The sequence below is a fragment of the Erythrolamprus reginae genome, chromosome 4 (assembly GCF_031021105.1).
Source record: "Erythrolamprus reginae isolate rEryReg1 chromosome 4, rEryReg1.hap1, whole genome shotgun sequence".
Lineage (NCBI taxonomy): Eukaryota > Metazoa > Chordata > Lepidosauria > Squamata > Dipsadidae > Erythrolamprus > Erythrolamprus reginae.
In genome coordinates, this window is record NC_091953.1 from 44,677,197 (window position 1) to 44,689,916 (window position 12,720).

At 42.7% G+C, this 12,720-nt stretch overlaps 1 protein-coding gene across 2 annotated transcripts in view; it reads left to right on the forward strand.

Moving 5' to 3' along the window:
• Positions 1-702: 702 nt before the first annotated feature.
• Positions 703-12,720, forward strand: part of CRYBG3 (crystallin beta-gamma domain containing 3) — a 76,681-nt gene continuing 64,663 nt past the window's right edge. For both annotated transcript variants that reach the window (XM_070750194.1, XM_070750195.1), the window contains exon 1: positions 703-1,128. In XM_070750194.1, coding sequence (XP_070606295.1) covers positions 995-1,128 — 134 coding nt within the window. In that variant the 5' untranslated portion in view covers positions 703-994. The remainder of the gene's footprint in view (positions 1,129-12,720) is intronic.

Here is a 12,720-nt window from a genome sequence, read left to right on the forward strand (position 1 = left end):
GACAGGCCTTTGGTATGTCCTAGTTATACAAGTTTTTAATACTGGTGAAAAAAACCTGCAGCCCCATTGTTAAACTTTTTATGAGGAATATAAAAAAAAATACATCGAGTGCCTGTAGCATCTACATTAAAATAGGGCAGTCAGTTTAAACTTATCTAGGAATAAGCTTTTATTTAATCAATTCTGACTGCATTAAATTCTGGGACATGATTTCATCAATATTTAGTGATCTTAAGCTCAGAAGTATGTATCCTACAACATATCTTCCAGATCTCCACGAACCTATTTTCTGTGCTTGTTGTTTTGTTGTGGGGGGTTTTTTGTCGTCTGGGTTTGGTTTTTGTTGGGTTTTTTCTCCCTGCCACAAATAAGGGGGATCTCAAGTGTTAGGCAAAGGGAGGGAAGCGAAGTTATTTTTTTTAAACTTTTTAAGAATACATTTAAAACAGGTTTTCAGCAGGTTCGCGGCCGTCACTCCAGTATCGCTTTCGCGCTGTCGTCGAGAAATAAACACACCCCTCGGCGCCAACTTGTTTATTTTCGGAGGAAAAGCAAGAAAAAACTCGATCAACCTGAACTTCTCGGCCACAGAGCGCGAGGGAGGAGCAGGCGAGGCGACACCGGCGAGCGAAAAATTCACGGATCACGCGCGCGGGGGAGCCGAAGCTCCTGCGCCGTGAGGGGGCGGGGGAGGCGGGGCTTGGAGAAAAGGGGCGGGGCTGGTCAGAGCGAAGGCCCGCCTCCTGGGCCGGGCCGCTGAGGGAAGCCGTGCAAATATTTCTGCTTCCACAGCTTAGAGAAAGAGGGAGGGCGCAGAGGCAGGCTTTCGCTGTACAACTCGGTCCCGTTGGGACAATAATGGACTAGGAAGCTAGTCAGGGCTTCCGTCCCCAGGACAAACGTCGGAAATTCGCATCTTGGGTTTGTTTGTTTTTCCCCCCTCAGCCTTAAGGGGGGAAAAAAGTACCCTGCCTTGCTTCCCTGGTTGTTGAAGATGTCTGGAGGGAGTACCCGGAGGAGAACTGGTTCCCCCTGGCACAGCAATTTCTCTCGCCTTTTTACGAGAAGTTCTTCCAAGGACCAGGAAGAAGAGAGCAAAGTAGCCCCTGAACTGCACTGCGCACCAAGGTAGGGGACGGGGCAAAGTTTAAAGGCAGGAGCGGCGACTCTTCCTTCCTTCTTTCCTTCCTGGAGTAGGTTGGCTACCGATCGGTCTACCTCTCCTTCGCTCCCTCCCCCCCCCCCTTTTCCACCTTCCCCCCCCCCTCTTTTTCCCCCCCTCACATCCTCGCCATCCTTCTCCCCCGCCCCCGCGCGCTTCGATACTTCTTTGGCACCACCGTCCCCTTCGGGTTTTTTTGGCTGAATTCGCCACACAAAACTCACAAAACGCCGCAAAACTTGCCAAAGCGCCTCTTAGCCTGGCGCGAGTCGTCGTCGTTCCGCGGAGGGGTTGAGAGCGTTATGCAAATGTCCCGCAAAATGGGGAGATTGAGGAAACTTTTTTTTTTTTGTTAAACCCGGATAAATTGCGGCGTGTTTGTGATGCAAACTAGGCAGTGGGCTTCTGTTTAAATTTAAAAAAAAACTTAATTTTTTTAAAGCCTCAGACGCTGAGAGCATCTTCAGGATAAGTAGTATCGTTTCACATGGGGCAAGGCGGATGAACTGGGCACAAGTCTGGGTCACGAACCTGTTTCTTGTCATCCAAGGAAGACAAAAATCTAGATGGGGATTACTCTTAGGCTCTTTCTTTTCCTCCCATTGATAGAGTTAGCGGCATACAAATCTGAATAATAATAATAATAATAATAATAATAATAATAATAATAATAATAATAATAATAATAATAATAATAATAATGGATCACTTAAGTTCAAACACTAGTATCAAGCTTTTTTACATTTTGGGGAGAGCCTTTTTGGCAAACCTCTTCTGTGTTGCAAAGGTATGAAAACTCCAAGATATGCCTCTGATAATAAAAGTTGGTCTGGGGAGAGTGCCACTGCATCTGTTTATCACGTTTTATATTACATTTTACATTTTATTATGAGCATCTCCCCCTGTGTGTATGTGTGCCTTTCATATGGGTCTATGATGGGTACTATACATATAATACAAGGTAAAAGTAACATTTAATAAATATGGTGATAATCTAAGCTAATTCTTTGGTGATTTAATATATCCATCCTTAAAGTTTCTGTAAGTTAGGTAAAGTCTTTTCCCCCACTCCTGGTCAAAAGAGCATCAGAACAAATCCAGTGAAGTTGAAACAATATGTTTTGAATGCTTTCATGTGTGAAACATGTTACACGCCCTTGGTTCAAATTGTTTAATGACAATCTTTCAATACATGGAATGTAATGGTCCAAAACTTAACAAACAAGATTGTATCCAGTAGCAGTTCAACATAATGCATTCTTTTTGTTGTCCCCCACCCCCTTCCTTTCCTTTCAGCACACCCTGAAATGGAAAGGGGAAAGAATGAGAGGAAATCCCATTGTAATTTTGGTCATATAATATATGGCAAAAACAAAAAGTTAAAATTATTTAGTATTTTATTATGTGGCTTTATAATGTTTTATTTTCAAGATTATTATAATAAAAGCTAGATAATGAAAATAAGGAGCCTAACAATTTTTAAATTAGATTTTCATTTCAAATTTTAGTGCATCACGGCTTTGGTTAAAGCATTTCCATGCTGTATAGTTTGATAAATAAGAAATTTTGTGTCTTAAAGTTGATTGTTTAAGAAATTGATCAGTTTCTTAGATAAACCATAATTGCAATCTAATTTTGTTTAAATTAAAGGTATAATTACTTCATAGATATATTTTTTTATTTTCAGTTTGGACATTTATAAATTTTTGGGCATTTTGTTTTAGTTTTTATTTAAGCAACAATAATTAAGATGTAACAGTTTATGGAATTTTTCTGATTATTCAATAATCCGGACTGAAAATTATTTGATTAGAAAGCATCACTAAAATGCCAAAATACTTATAATTCCCAGTAATGATGGTAGGAAACAAGGAGTAAGCTTGATAGAACTCAAAGGCATGTTCATGGCTGAACCCACACTATAGTGATTAGAGTAGTGAAGCATCAACACTTCTTTATCCTGGTTGTTTCAGCGGAATGTCAGTTAGTGATGCCATTTATGGTGATTCCATTGTGACTATTTTTTCCTTGACTTCTTGCTGATCAAGTTGCTTCAATTCACTTTAACATAGACTCAACTTGAGCATATTTCATGTCCCAGGTGACTGGGACAATGTTTTGTGAAGATCTACTTTGTGGATTGTAAGAAAATGGACAAGTTCTTTCCAATTTGAGTTTTACAAAATGTAGATCGAATCATCTGCTACTTGATTTGTTTGGGTTTACAAAAGGGATATCACCAGATACAAAAAAGTTTCTATACAAAAAATATACTTTTATTAATTTGTTTGTACTAACTACCTTAAAGGAAACAATAGTGCAGCCACGTCTGAAGAAACCATATTTTGATCTAACTGTTTTTATCTCTTCTACCTTGCCTCTCCTTTCCTTCAGGCTTGGATGTGGGATAGAAAGTCTTGAGGATGATATTTGTTGAGATTTGGAGAAAGAGCATGAAGCCCTCTTGGTCCCTTTATATATTTCAACGTGGTATTCTTTTGTACTACCTATCAATATTGGATTGAGTGGCATGTCTTTTTCTCTGTTTTAAATAGATTAATAATTCCATTCAGTAGCAATGGAGGGTTTGTACTTGCAATCTTCACCCATATTTTCAGACATATTAGAGGCCTCTTTAAGATTAGTATTAAACTGCTGGAGGATATCATCCATTTGGGGTAAAGTATTAGCAATGAATGGATATCTGGCTATAGATTTCTAATGTGGCTAATTGGATTGGATGGAATAAAATAAACTAAAACTAAATTCCAGCAAGACGAAAGTACCATTCATTCAAAAAATATCTTGGCTGCTCATTGGGTTCTGTGCCAAGTCTGGATCCAGATTGCATTCTACCTGAATTGGGATCACTTCACCCCAATTCATTTTACGGCTTCTACTTAATTAGCAGAAAGAAGCTGTCACCTAGCCTTTGTCCAATTTTATTGTATGTGCCATACATGTGGCAAGGGAAAACTTGGAATATGACACATTGGCAAGAGTCAAACATGCCCTCATTATCTTGAAACTGGATTATTGCAACTATCTACAGTATCTATCTATCTATCTATCTATCTATCTATTTATTTATCTATTTTATAGGCCGCCCTTCTCTAATAGACTCAGGGCGGGATACAAAGGTAAAATAGAAATAAAATCTAGAACTGCTTTTCAAGAATACTCAGAAACTAAATGGTATAGAACGCACCATATAAGATTTTCTTCAACAATATTACGCCTCAATTAGAAGCACTGCATTAATTACCAATATATTTCTAAGTGAGATTCAAATTGCTGAGATGGTAAAGGCACTGGACTAGAAACTGGGAGCATGTGAGTTCTAGTTCCACCTTAGGCACAAAACCAACTTGGTGACATTGGGCCATTTACATACTTTCAATCATAGGAAAGAAGCAATGGCAAACCACTTTTGAAAAATCTTGCCAAGACAGCTACAGAGACTTTTCCAGGCAGTCACCAGGAATCAACAATGACTAGCAAATGCTCTGTCCTACACATTGGGAAGAAAAATCTAAACTCCAAATATGAACTGAATAATCAAATTATCACAGATAATCCCCACTCAGTTAAAGACCTTGGTATACTAATAACAAAAGATTTAAGTGCCAAGCCCACTGCAACAATATAGCCAAGAAGGCTTCAAGAGTTGTAAACCTAATCCTACGTAGCTTCTGCTCTGGCAATCTCACACTACTTACCAGAGCTTACAAAACTTTTGCCAGACCCATCCTTGAATACAGCTCATCTGTTTGGAACCCATATCGCATCTCAGACATTAACACCCTTGAAAATGTTCAAAGATACTTCACCAGAAGAGCCCTTCACTCCTCCACTCGAAATAGAATACCCTACGAGACTAGACTTTCAATCCTGGGCCTAGAAAGTTTAGAACTAAGATGCCTTAAACAAGATCTAAGTATTGCCCACAAGATCATATGCTGCAACGTCCTGCCTGTCGGCGACTACTTCAGCTTCAACCACAACAACACAAGAGCACACAACAGATTTAAACTTATTATTAACCGCTCCAAACTTGACTGTAAAAAATATGACTTCAGTAACCGAGTTGTCGAAGCGTGGAACTCATTACCGGACTCTATAGTGTCATCCCCAAACCCCCAACACTTTACCCTTAGATTATCTACGGTTGACCTATCCAGATTCCTAAGAGGTCAGTAAGGGGCGAGTACAAGTACACTAGAGTGCCTTCCATCCCCTGTCCTATTACTCTCCTATATCTCCTATATCTCTTCTTCTATTCTTTCATTGATATATTCTATTCCTATATATGTATGTACAGTAGTCCCTCACCTATCGCTGGTGTTACGTTCCAGACCCGACCGCGATAGGTGAAATCCGCGATGGGGAATTTATCGACTGATAGTACTTATTTAAGTATTTATATTGTAATTGTTTGGTAAGTTTTCATTGTTTTAAGTGTTTATAAACCCTTCCCACACAGTATTTATTTTAGATACAGTATTTAAATGCAGTATTTACAATTTTAGATATTTTGGGGGTTTTTTTGAAAAACCTGCCGATCGAGTTCGGTGGGCTGTTTAAATCTGCCGATCGACTTCCTCAGAAACCCGCGATGAAGTGAAGCCGCAGTAGGTGAAGCGCGGTATAGCGAGGGACTACTGTATATGTATGTGTATGTATGTATGTGTATATATATATGTGTGTGTGTGTATGTACAGTGATCCCCCACTCGTTGCGAGGGTTCCGTTCCAGGACCCCCCGCAACGAGCGGGTTTTCGCGAAGTAGCGCTGCGGAAGTAAAAACACCATCTGCGCATGTGCAGATGGTGTTTTTAACTTCCGCAGCGCTAGCGAGGAGCCGAAGATTGGGGGCGGCGCAGCTGTTTTAAAACGTCGCCGCCGACATGGGGGGCTCGCTAGCACCCCCCCAAACCCCCAACCCAGGTTTGGGGGGATGCTAGCGAGCCCCCCATGTTGGCGGGGACATTTTAAAACACCCGCACGGCTTTCCAATGAGTCCCGAAGACAAACGCGGAAGTTTGACGTTTGTCTTCAGGACTCATTGGAAAGGTCCGATCGTTTTAAAACAGTTGCGCCGTTCTCCACTGACTCCTAAAGCGGGGAAGTTCGCCAGGAGTCAGCGGAGAACGTTTTAAAACGATCGGAGCTTTCCAATGAGTCCCGAAGACAAACGTCAAACTTCCGCGTTTGTCTTCGGGACTCATTGGAAAGCCGCACGGGTGTTTTAAAACGTCCCCGCTGACATGGGGGGGTTCGCTAGCACCCCCCCCCAAACCCGGGTTGGGTTGGGGGTGCGAAATGACTTGGAGGAATGTGAAGCTGAAACTGGCCGATTTGGACTTCCCATTCCTCCAAGTCACTTCGCCGCTCGTGTCCTGGCTAAACCGGGCAGCAGGAGACTGGCGGTGGGCTGGGAGCCGCAGGCGAAAGGAGCTCAGGCATTGTTCTCCGGACCCCGCCCGCAGCCTGGAGAGGGAAAGGGCCGCCGCGGGGCTGAGCGGGCGGGGTCCGGAGAACAATGCCTGGCGCCGCGCTCCGATGCCCGAGCTCCTTTCGCCTGCGGCTCCCAGCCCACCGCCTCGCTGGTTGGCTTCTCCTCCTGCTCAGCCTCGCCTCGGCCTTTGTGCGCGGCTTGTCCCGACAGCCCCCCACCCCAGCACTTTGAATCCAGCAGCTTCTGCTGGATACGGGCGGTGGGTGGGACGAGCAGCGCGGAAGCCAGGGGCTGTGGCAGCTCGCCCCCCCCCATCGCCCGTATCCAGCAGAAGCGGCGGGATTCAAAGTGCTGGGTGGGGGGTGTCCCGACAGCCCCCCACCCCAGCACTTTGAATCCCGCAGCTTCTGCTGGATACGGGCGGTGGGTGGGATGAGCGGCGCGGAAGCCAGGGGCTGTGGCAGCTCGCCCCGCCCATCGCCCGTATCCAGCAGAAGCGGCGGGATTCAAAGGGATTCAAGGCTAACTTCTGCGCTTGGCTTGAGGACTCAGCTGGGAAGCGGCACGGGTGTTTTAAAAGGTCTCCGCCAGCATGGGGGGCTTCCTACCACCACCCCCGAACCCCCAACCCGGGTTTGGGGGGGTTCTAAGAAGCCCCCCATGCCGGCGGAGACCTTTTAAAACACCCGTGCCGCTTCCCAACTGAGTCCCGAAGCCAAACGAACCCGGGTGGCCGGGCGAGCAGCGAGCAAATGGCGGGTGGCCGGGCGAAGGGCGGGCGAAGGGCGGGCGAACGGGTGCTGGGGGGGGCTTCTCGCCCTCCCGCCAGCAAGAGGGGGAAGACCCAGGGAAGCCGCCCAGCAGCTGATCTGCCCGGCGGGGAACACCATCTACGTATGCGTGGCCATAGGAAAAGGGCACGCATGCGCAGATGGTGTTTTTACTTCCGGGTTGAAAAATCGCGATGTAGCCCGTTCGCAATGGTCGGGGACGCAATAACCGGGGGATCACTGTATGTGTGTGTGTGTGTGTGTGTGTGTGTGTGTGTATATATATATATATATATATATATATATTCTATTCCTATATTCTATATATTCTATTCCTATATATTCTATTCCTATATATTCTTTTCTATTATTTCTTAGATATATTTTACTATGAGTATCTACTCTATAACCTTCATCATGTATTTTACTATGTGTATATTGATATACAGTGATCTCTCGATTATCGCGAGGGTTACGTTCCAAGACCTCGCGATAATCGATTTTTTGCGATATAGTGGAAACACCATCTGCGCATGCGCGCCCTTTTTTCCCATGGCCGCGCATGCACAGATGGTGGAGCCGGTGGCTGAGGAGGTGGATTCGCCGCCCCCACCAGCCCTTCCTGCTCTGGGTCAGAGCCGCGGAAACCTTCGGCTCGCCGAGGCTGCATCTGACCCCCTTGAAGCAAGGCTCCAAGCTCGCCTGCCGCCGCCGCCGCTATACCTCCACCGCCTCAGCCACCCCCTCTGTTTCTCCTCGGCGGCGGCCAAGCGGCAGGTTTACAGTAATGGGAGACCAAAGGCGAAAAAAGAAAAGAAAAAAAATCCCCAAAAGAGAGGGACAAGAGGCAGGCACAAAGCGAGGGCACAAGGGGAGCTGCCCGGCAGAGGTTGCTTTTTTTCTTCTCGTGGGCAAGTGGAGGGGGGGAGAGAGAAGGAGAGAGAGAGAGGGAACCGCGGACGTATTTTTAATTTATTATTTTTTGAAAAATCGCGGTATAGCATTTCGCGAAGATTGAGATCGCGAAAATCGAGGGACCACTGTATACTCACTAAAACCCTCATTGTGTATTGGACAAAATAAATAAAGAAAAATAAAATAAATGTATGTTTGTTTGTATGTATGTATGTATGTATGTATGTATGTATGTATGTATGTATGTATACATTTGTATGTATACATACAAATGTACAACCTGCCAATTTCAAGTGCTGTTTTTGATCTACAAATACTTTACATGCTTTTGGTCTTCAATATCTTCTGAATTATCTTTTCCAAGCAGAAACAGGTTGAGCTGTGCATACAGTTTTGTGTGTGCGTGTGTGTGTATGTGAGAGAGAGACCTTGGTAGATGAGGGGAAAAGATGCTTGCTAAGAAACAATCAGACAGAAGAGGGAAGACCTTCAAAAAGCTTAAAGGTCAAACAAAGAAACCTAGGAAGAATCCACCCTAATTGATCAAGCAATTAAAAAAGGCCATAGGAAGTTTGCACTTTGCACGATTCTATTAATGTAACTTTACAATACAATAAAGTAGAATTAGCTCACGTGGTTGGGTTTCCTGTCTAATTGATCTGAGAGGACTGATCCGCTGGGGGGAGCTTGAGGTGCATCCTGTCAAGAGATACAGAGATAGGTGGCGTGATGGTATTCATGAAGACAGTGAAATGCCTTTAAGTATTTGTTTTTGTTATTGTTTCATTAGAATATTTTAATGCTTATGAACCATCCAGAGTCTTTTAAAGGATATAAGTCCTGTAATAAATTAAAATGAGGTATGATAGCAGTAAATAAGTTGTCAAATTAGAAAATGGGCACCAATTAAATATTTAAAATAATGGGAGCAGAGCTATTTAAAAATCTAACAATTATGGGTCAACTGCAGCTGAAGGACTGGAAAGACTGGTGTATATACTACATATAATGGAAATTCAAAATACTACACAAATTACTGAACCATCACATTCAAACAAGCAAAGCTTTATCAAAGACTATAACAACAACAACAACAATAAATAATGTCAAAACTTGAACTCAACAGATAGGGTTGAGAAGGTTTAAGAAAAGGTAGTTTCTGAACAGTTAATTTCTGAATAGTTAACTTGATAAATAATACAATAAACTCTGGATATGGAAGATGAAGGACAGTTCATGGGATGGGAAATTCTAGAGCCATTTTAGATTGTGTAAATTTTTAAGAAACCGCATGCTTTTTAGAGACAGACTTTCCCCACTTTCATATGTAGAAGCTGGGCTAAAGGCCTGAACTATAAGGCAAAACAAAAAGCAAAACATTGACAATAGTAGCTGTTCTCTTAATTTGTCACATCACTGCCAGTCAATCCTAATTTTTCAAATGCTTTTGAATTTTGTATTTGATTTATAGGTTGTCTTAATTTAGTGACTGCTGTGGATAGTGACCGTTCACAGTTATGAAAGTAAGGAAAACAGTCATTTTATAAATATGTCCACATTTACAACCTATGTAGCGACTTCTGTATCTCAGTCACATGTTCACCATTACAGTCAGTAAGTGTTGTCTGTGCCTGACAGGATTTTTCTTCCTCCACTCCACAGAGTGAAGAGTTTGCCCAAACTGCTTTCGGAGTATAAGAGGCACCTTTTTACACCACCACCCCCCAAAGATGGTGAAAACCTGGGTGCGTCTTACACACTGAATGTAGCCCCACCCAGCCACTCTCAAAGAGTAATTTACCTCCTTGCAGCAAACAGCAGCAGAGCCTGATTAGCAAAAGCCACTGATTATCTGCCTTCCAACACTCAGCTGATTGATTGAAGTTGCCACAAGCCAATGCTAAAATGAAAGTGAAACTAAAATTGCACAGAGATAAATAGCTGCAGGGAGAGGCAACGGTTATTCCTGCTTGGAAGCCTCTTACAGATTTTTTGCATAAAAATGAAAAACAAACAGCTTGGGATTTACGTTTTTAATTATTAGACAGACTAAGTTATACAAATAAAGTAATATAATGTGAGTTCAAAATTTATTTGTAATGGCTATGAGGAATTTTGGAAGCCAATTCTTTATACTTTTTTCTTTTTCTATTCTTGTACTTTTTGTTTTTCTGTTTGCTTTTCTTTTTCCTTTCTTACTTTCTAGTAGTTTGTGCTAGCTTTTACCTTCTTGTTTAAAAGTTTTAATACAAATTATATTGAGAATTACCCTATACTCTGAGCAAATTTTATTTAATCTTGAATTAAAGCTATACAGTATTGCTGTCCAATATCAGTCAGGGAATGACAGTATCTTTATATAGCCTGCAAATGTTGGAACCTATTTTGAGAACCTTTATCTTCCTGTGTGATTGATTCCAAACTCAGCCAATTTTATTGCCAAAACGAATATATTTACTTTCTCCGGCCAGTACTGCTTCCTTTTGTTTTTCAAGTATTGGTACCTAATGCGGAAAATAAAATTTTGTATACATAATGTAGATGGGTAGCTTATTAAAGGAGAATAGGTAAGTTTTGACTTTGAATTATTTACATTTATTTAAATGTAGTCAGTATGGTATGTCCTTTATGAAAACTATGTGATAGGTATATTAATAAACACTTTATTTTCTCTATTCTTGACATACCAGTTTTAACAGGATGGCACTTCTATTATGCATTTCCATAACAGTGATACACATTTTTTAAAGTAAAGTACAGTGATCCCTCTATTATCGCGAGGGTTCCGTTCCAAGACCCCTCGCGATAATCGATTTTTTGGGATGTAGGGTTGCGGAAGTAAAAACACCATCTGCGCATGCGCACCCTTTTTTCTATGGCCGCGCATGCGTAGATGGTGGAGTTTGCGTTCCCCGCCGCCCACGCAAAGGGGAAACCCGATTCGGCTCCTCGCTGCTGCTGCGCTACTGAGCAGATCAGCTGCTGGGCGGCCAAAGGAACCTTCCCTGGGTCTCCCCGGACGCCCACGCAAAGGGGAAACCCCGGCTCCTCGCTGATGCCCGCCGCTCGCCCGCCCGCCAGCAAGAGGGGGAAGACCCAGGGAAGGTTCCTTCGGCCGCCCAGCAGCTGATCTGCTCGGCGTAGCAGCAGCGAGCAGACGAAGATCGGGGTTTCACAGCCGCCCACGCAAAGGGGAAACCCCGGCTCCTCGCTGATGCCCCCGCTCGCCCGCCCGCCGCCCGCCAGCAAGAGGGGGAGAGATAGAGAAAGAGAGAGAAGGAAAGAAAGAGATGAGAGAGGGAGGAAGAGAGTGTGAGAGAGGAAGAAGCAAGATAGAGAAAGAGAGAGAGAAAGAAAGATGAGGAAGGAAGAGAGTGACGTCATCGGGTGGAAAAATCGCGATATAGCGTTTCGCAAAGATCAAGATCGCGAAACTCGAGGGATCACTGTATCAGTGAAGATGAAGTGGTTTGTAATCTTTTCCATCCCAGTGTCTTGAGACTGAATTTATTTCACATTTTGGAGTCTATTAGGAAAAATGTCTAGAGAAAGAATTAGCAGTGTCAGAAGATTAAGTACTTCCCCTCATCTGTTCCTTTTTCTCTGCAGAAATCAATCTTTCCCTAAGCAGTAGTATTATATTATGTAGGTTTTCATCAACAGCTTGTTTGAGCACATCTTTCCTGTTTCAGTAGATGAACCCAAGTTCCAAACATTATCTTTAGACCTATTCTTTTGAATCTTTCTTCTTATATCAGTTACTAACTTGGTATAATTACACCAATTGTTGCACAATTTTTCCTGTTCCTTAAAACTTATATTCTTGCCTTAGAATGCAGCCTTTCAACTTTCTGTTTTTGCTTCTATTTTTTTTCCTAAAAATAAGTAGTCTTCTAAAAATAAGTAACCTTCTAAAGCATATTTGACCACAGCCTACATTTTGGTAAGATGAAAAAATGTGCAATGGCCACATCACCATCAGACAGATTAGTAACTGGCTGACCAACCTCACTCAGTGTGTTGGAATGGAATTTAAGGGAACTACATTGACATGGAAGGAAGCATGTGGTAGGTAGCATATCTTAGGCCCCATACTGTTCAACATCTTTATAAACATTTAGATGAAGGAATATAAGGGGAACTTATCAAATTTATATTTGATAAATTTGGGGTAATAACCTAACAATTTAGAAGATAGATCAAGATCCAGAAGAATTTTGACAGACATGAACATTTGGCCCTATCCAGCAAAATAAAGTACAGTTGTGAGAAAATAAGACTTTACACTTAGATAAGAAAACTTAAGTGCACAGATATAGAATAAGTGGTGCCTAGATCAACAACAGTAATTGGGAAGGCTCTAAGAGTCCTAGTGGACAATCACATAAGTATAAACCAGCAGTTTGCTGCAGCTG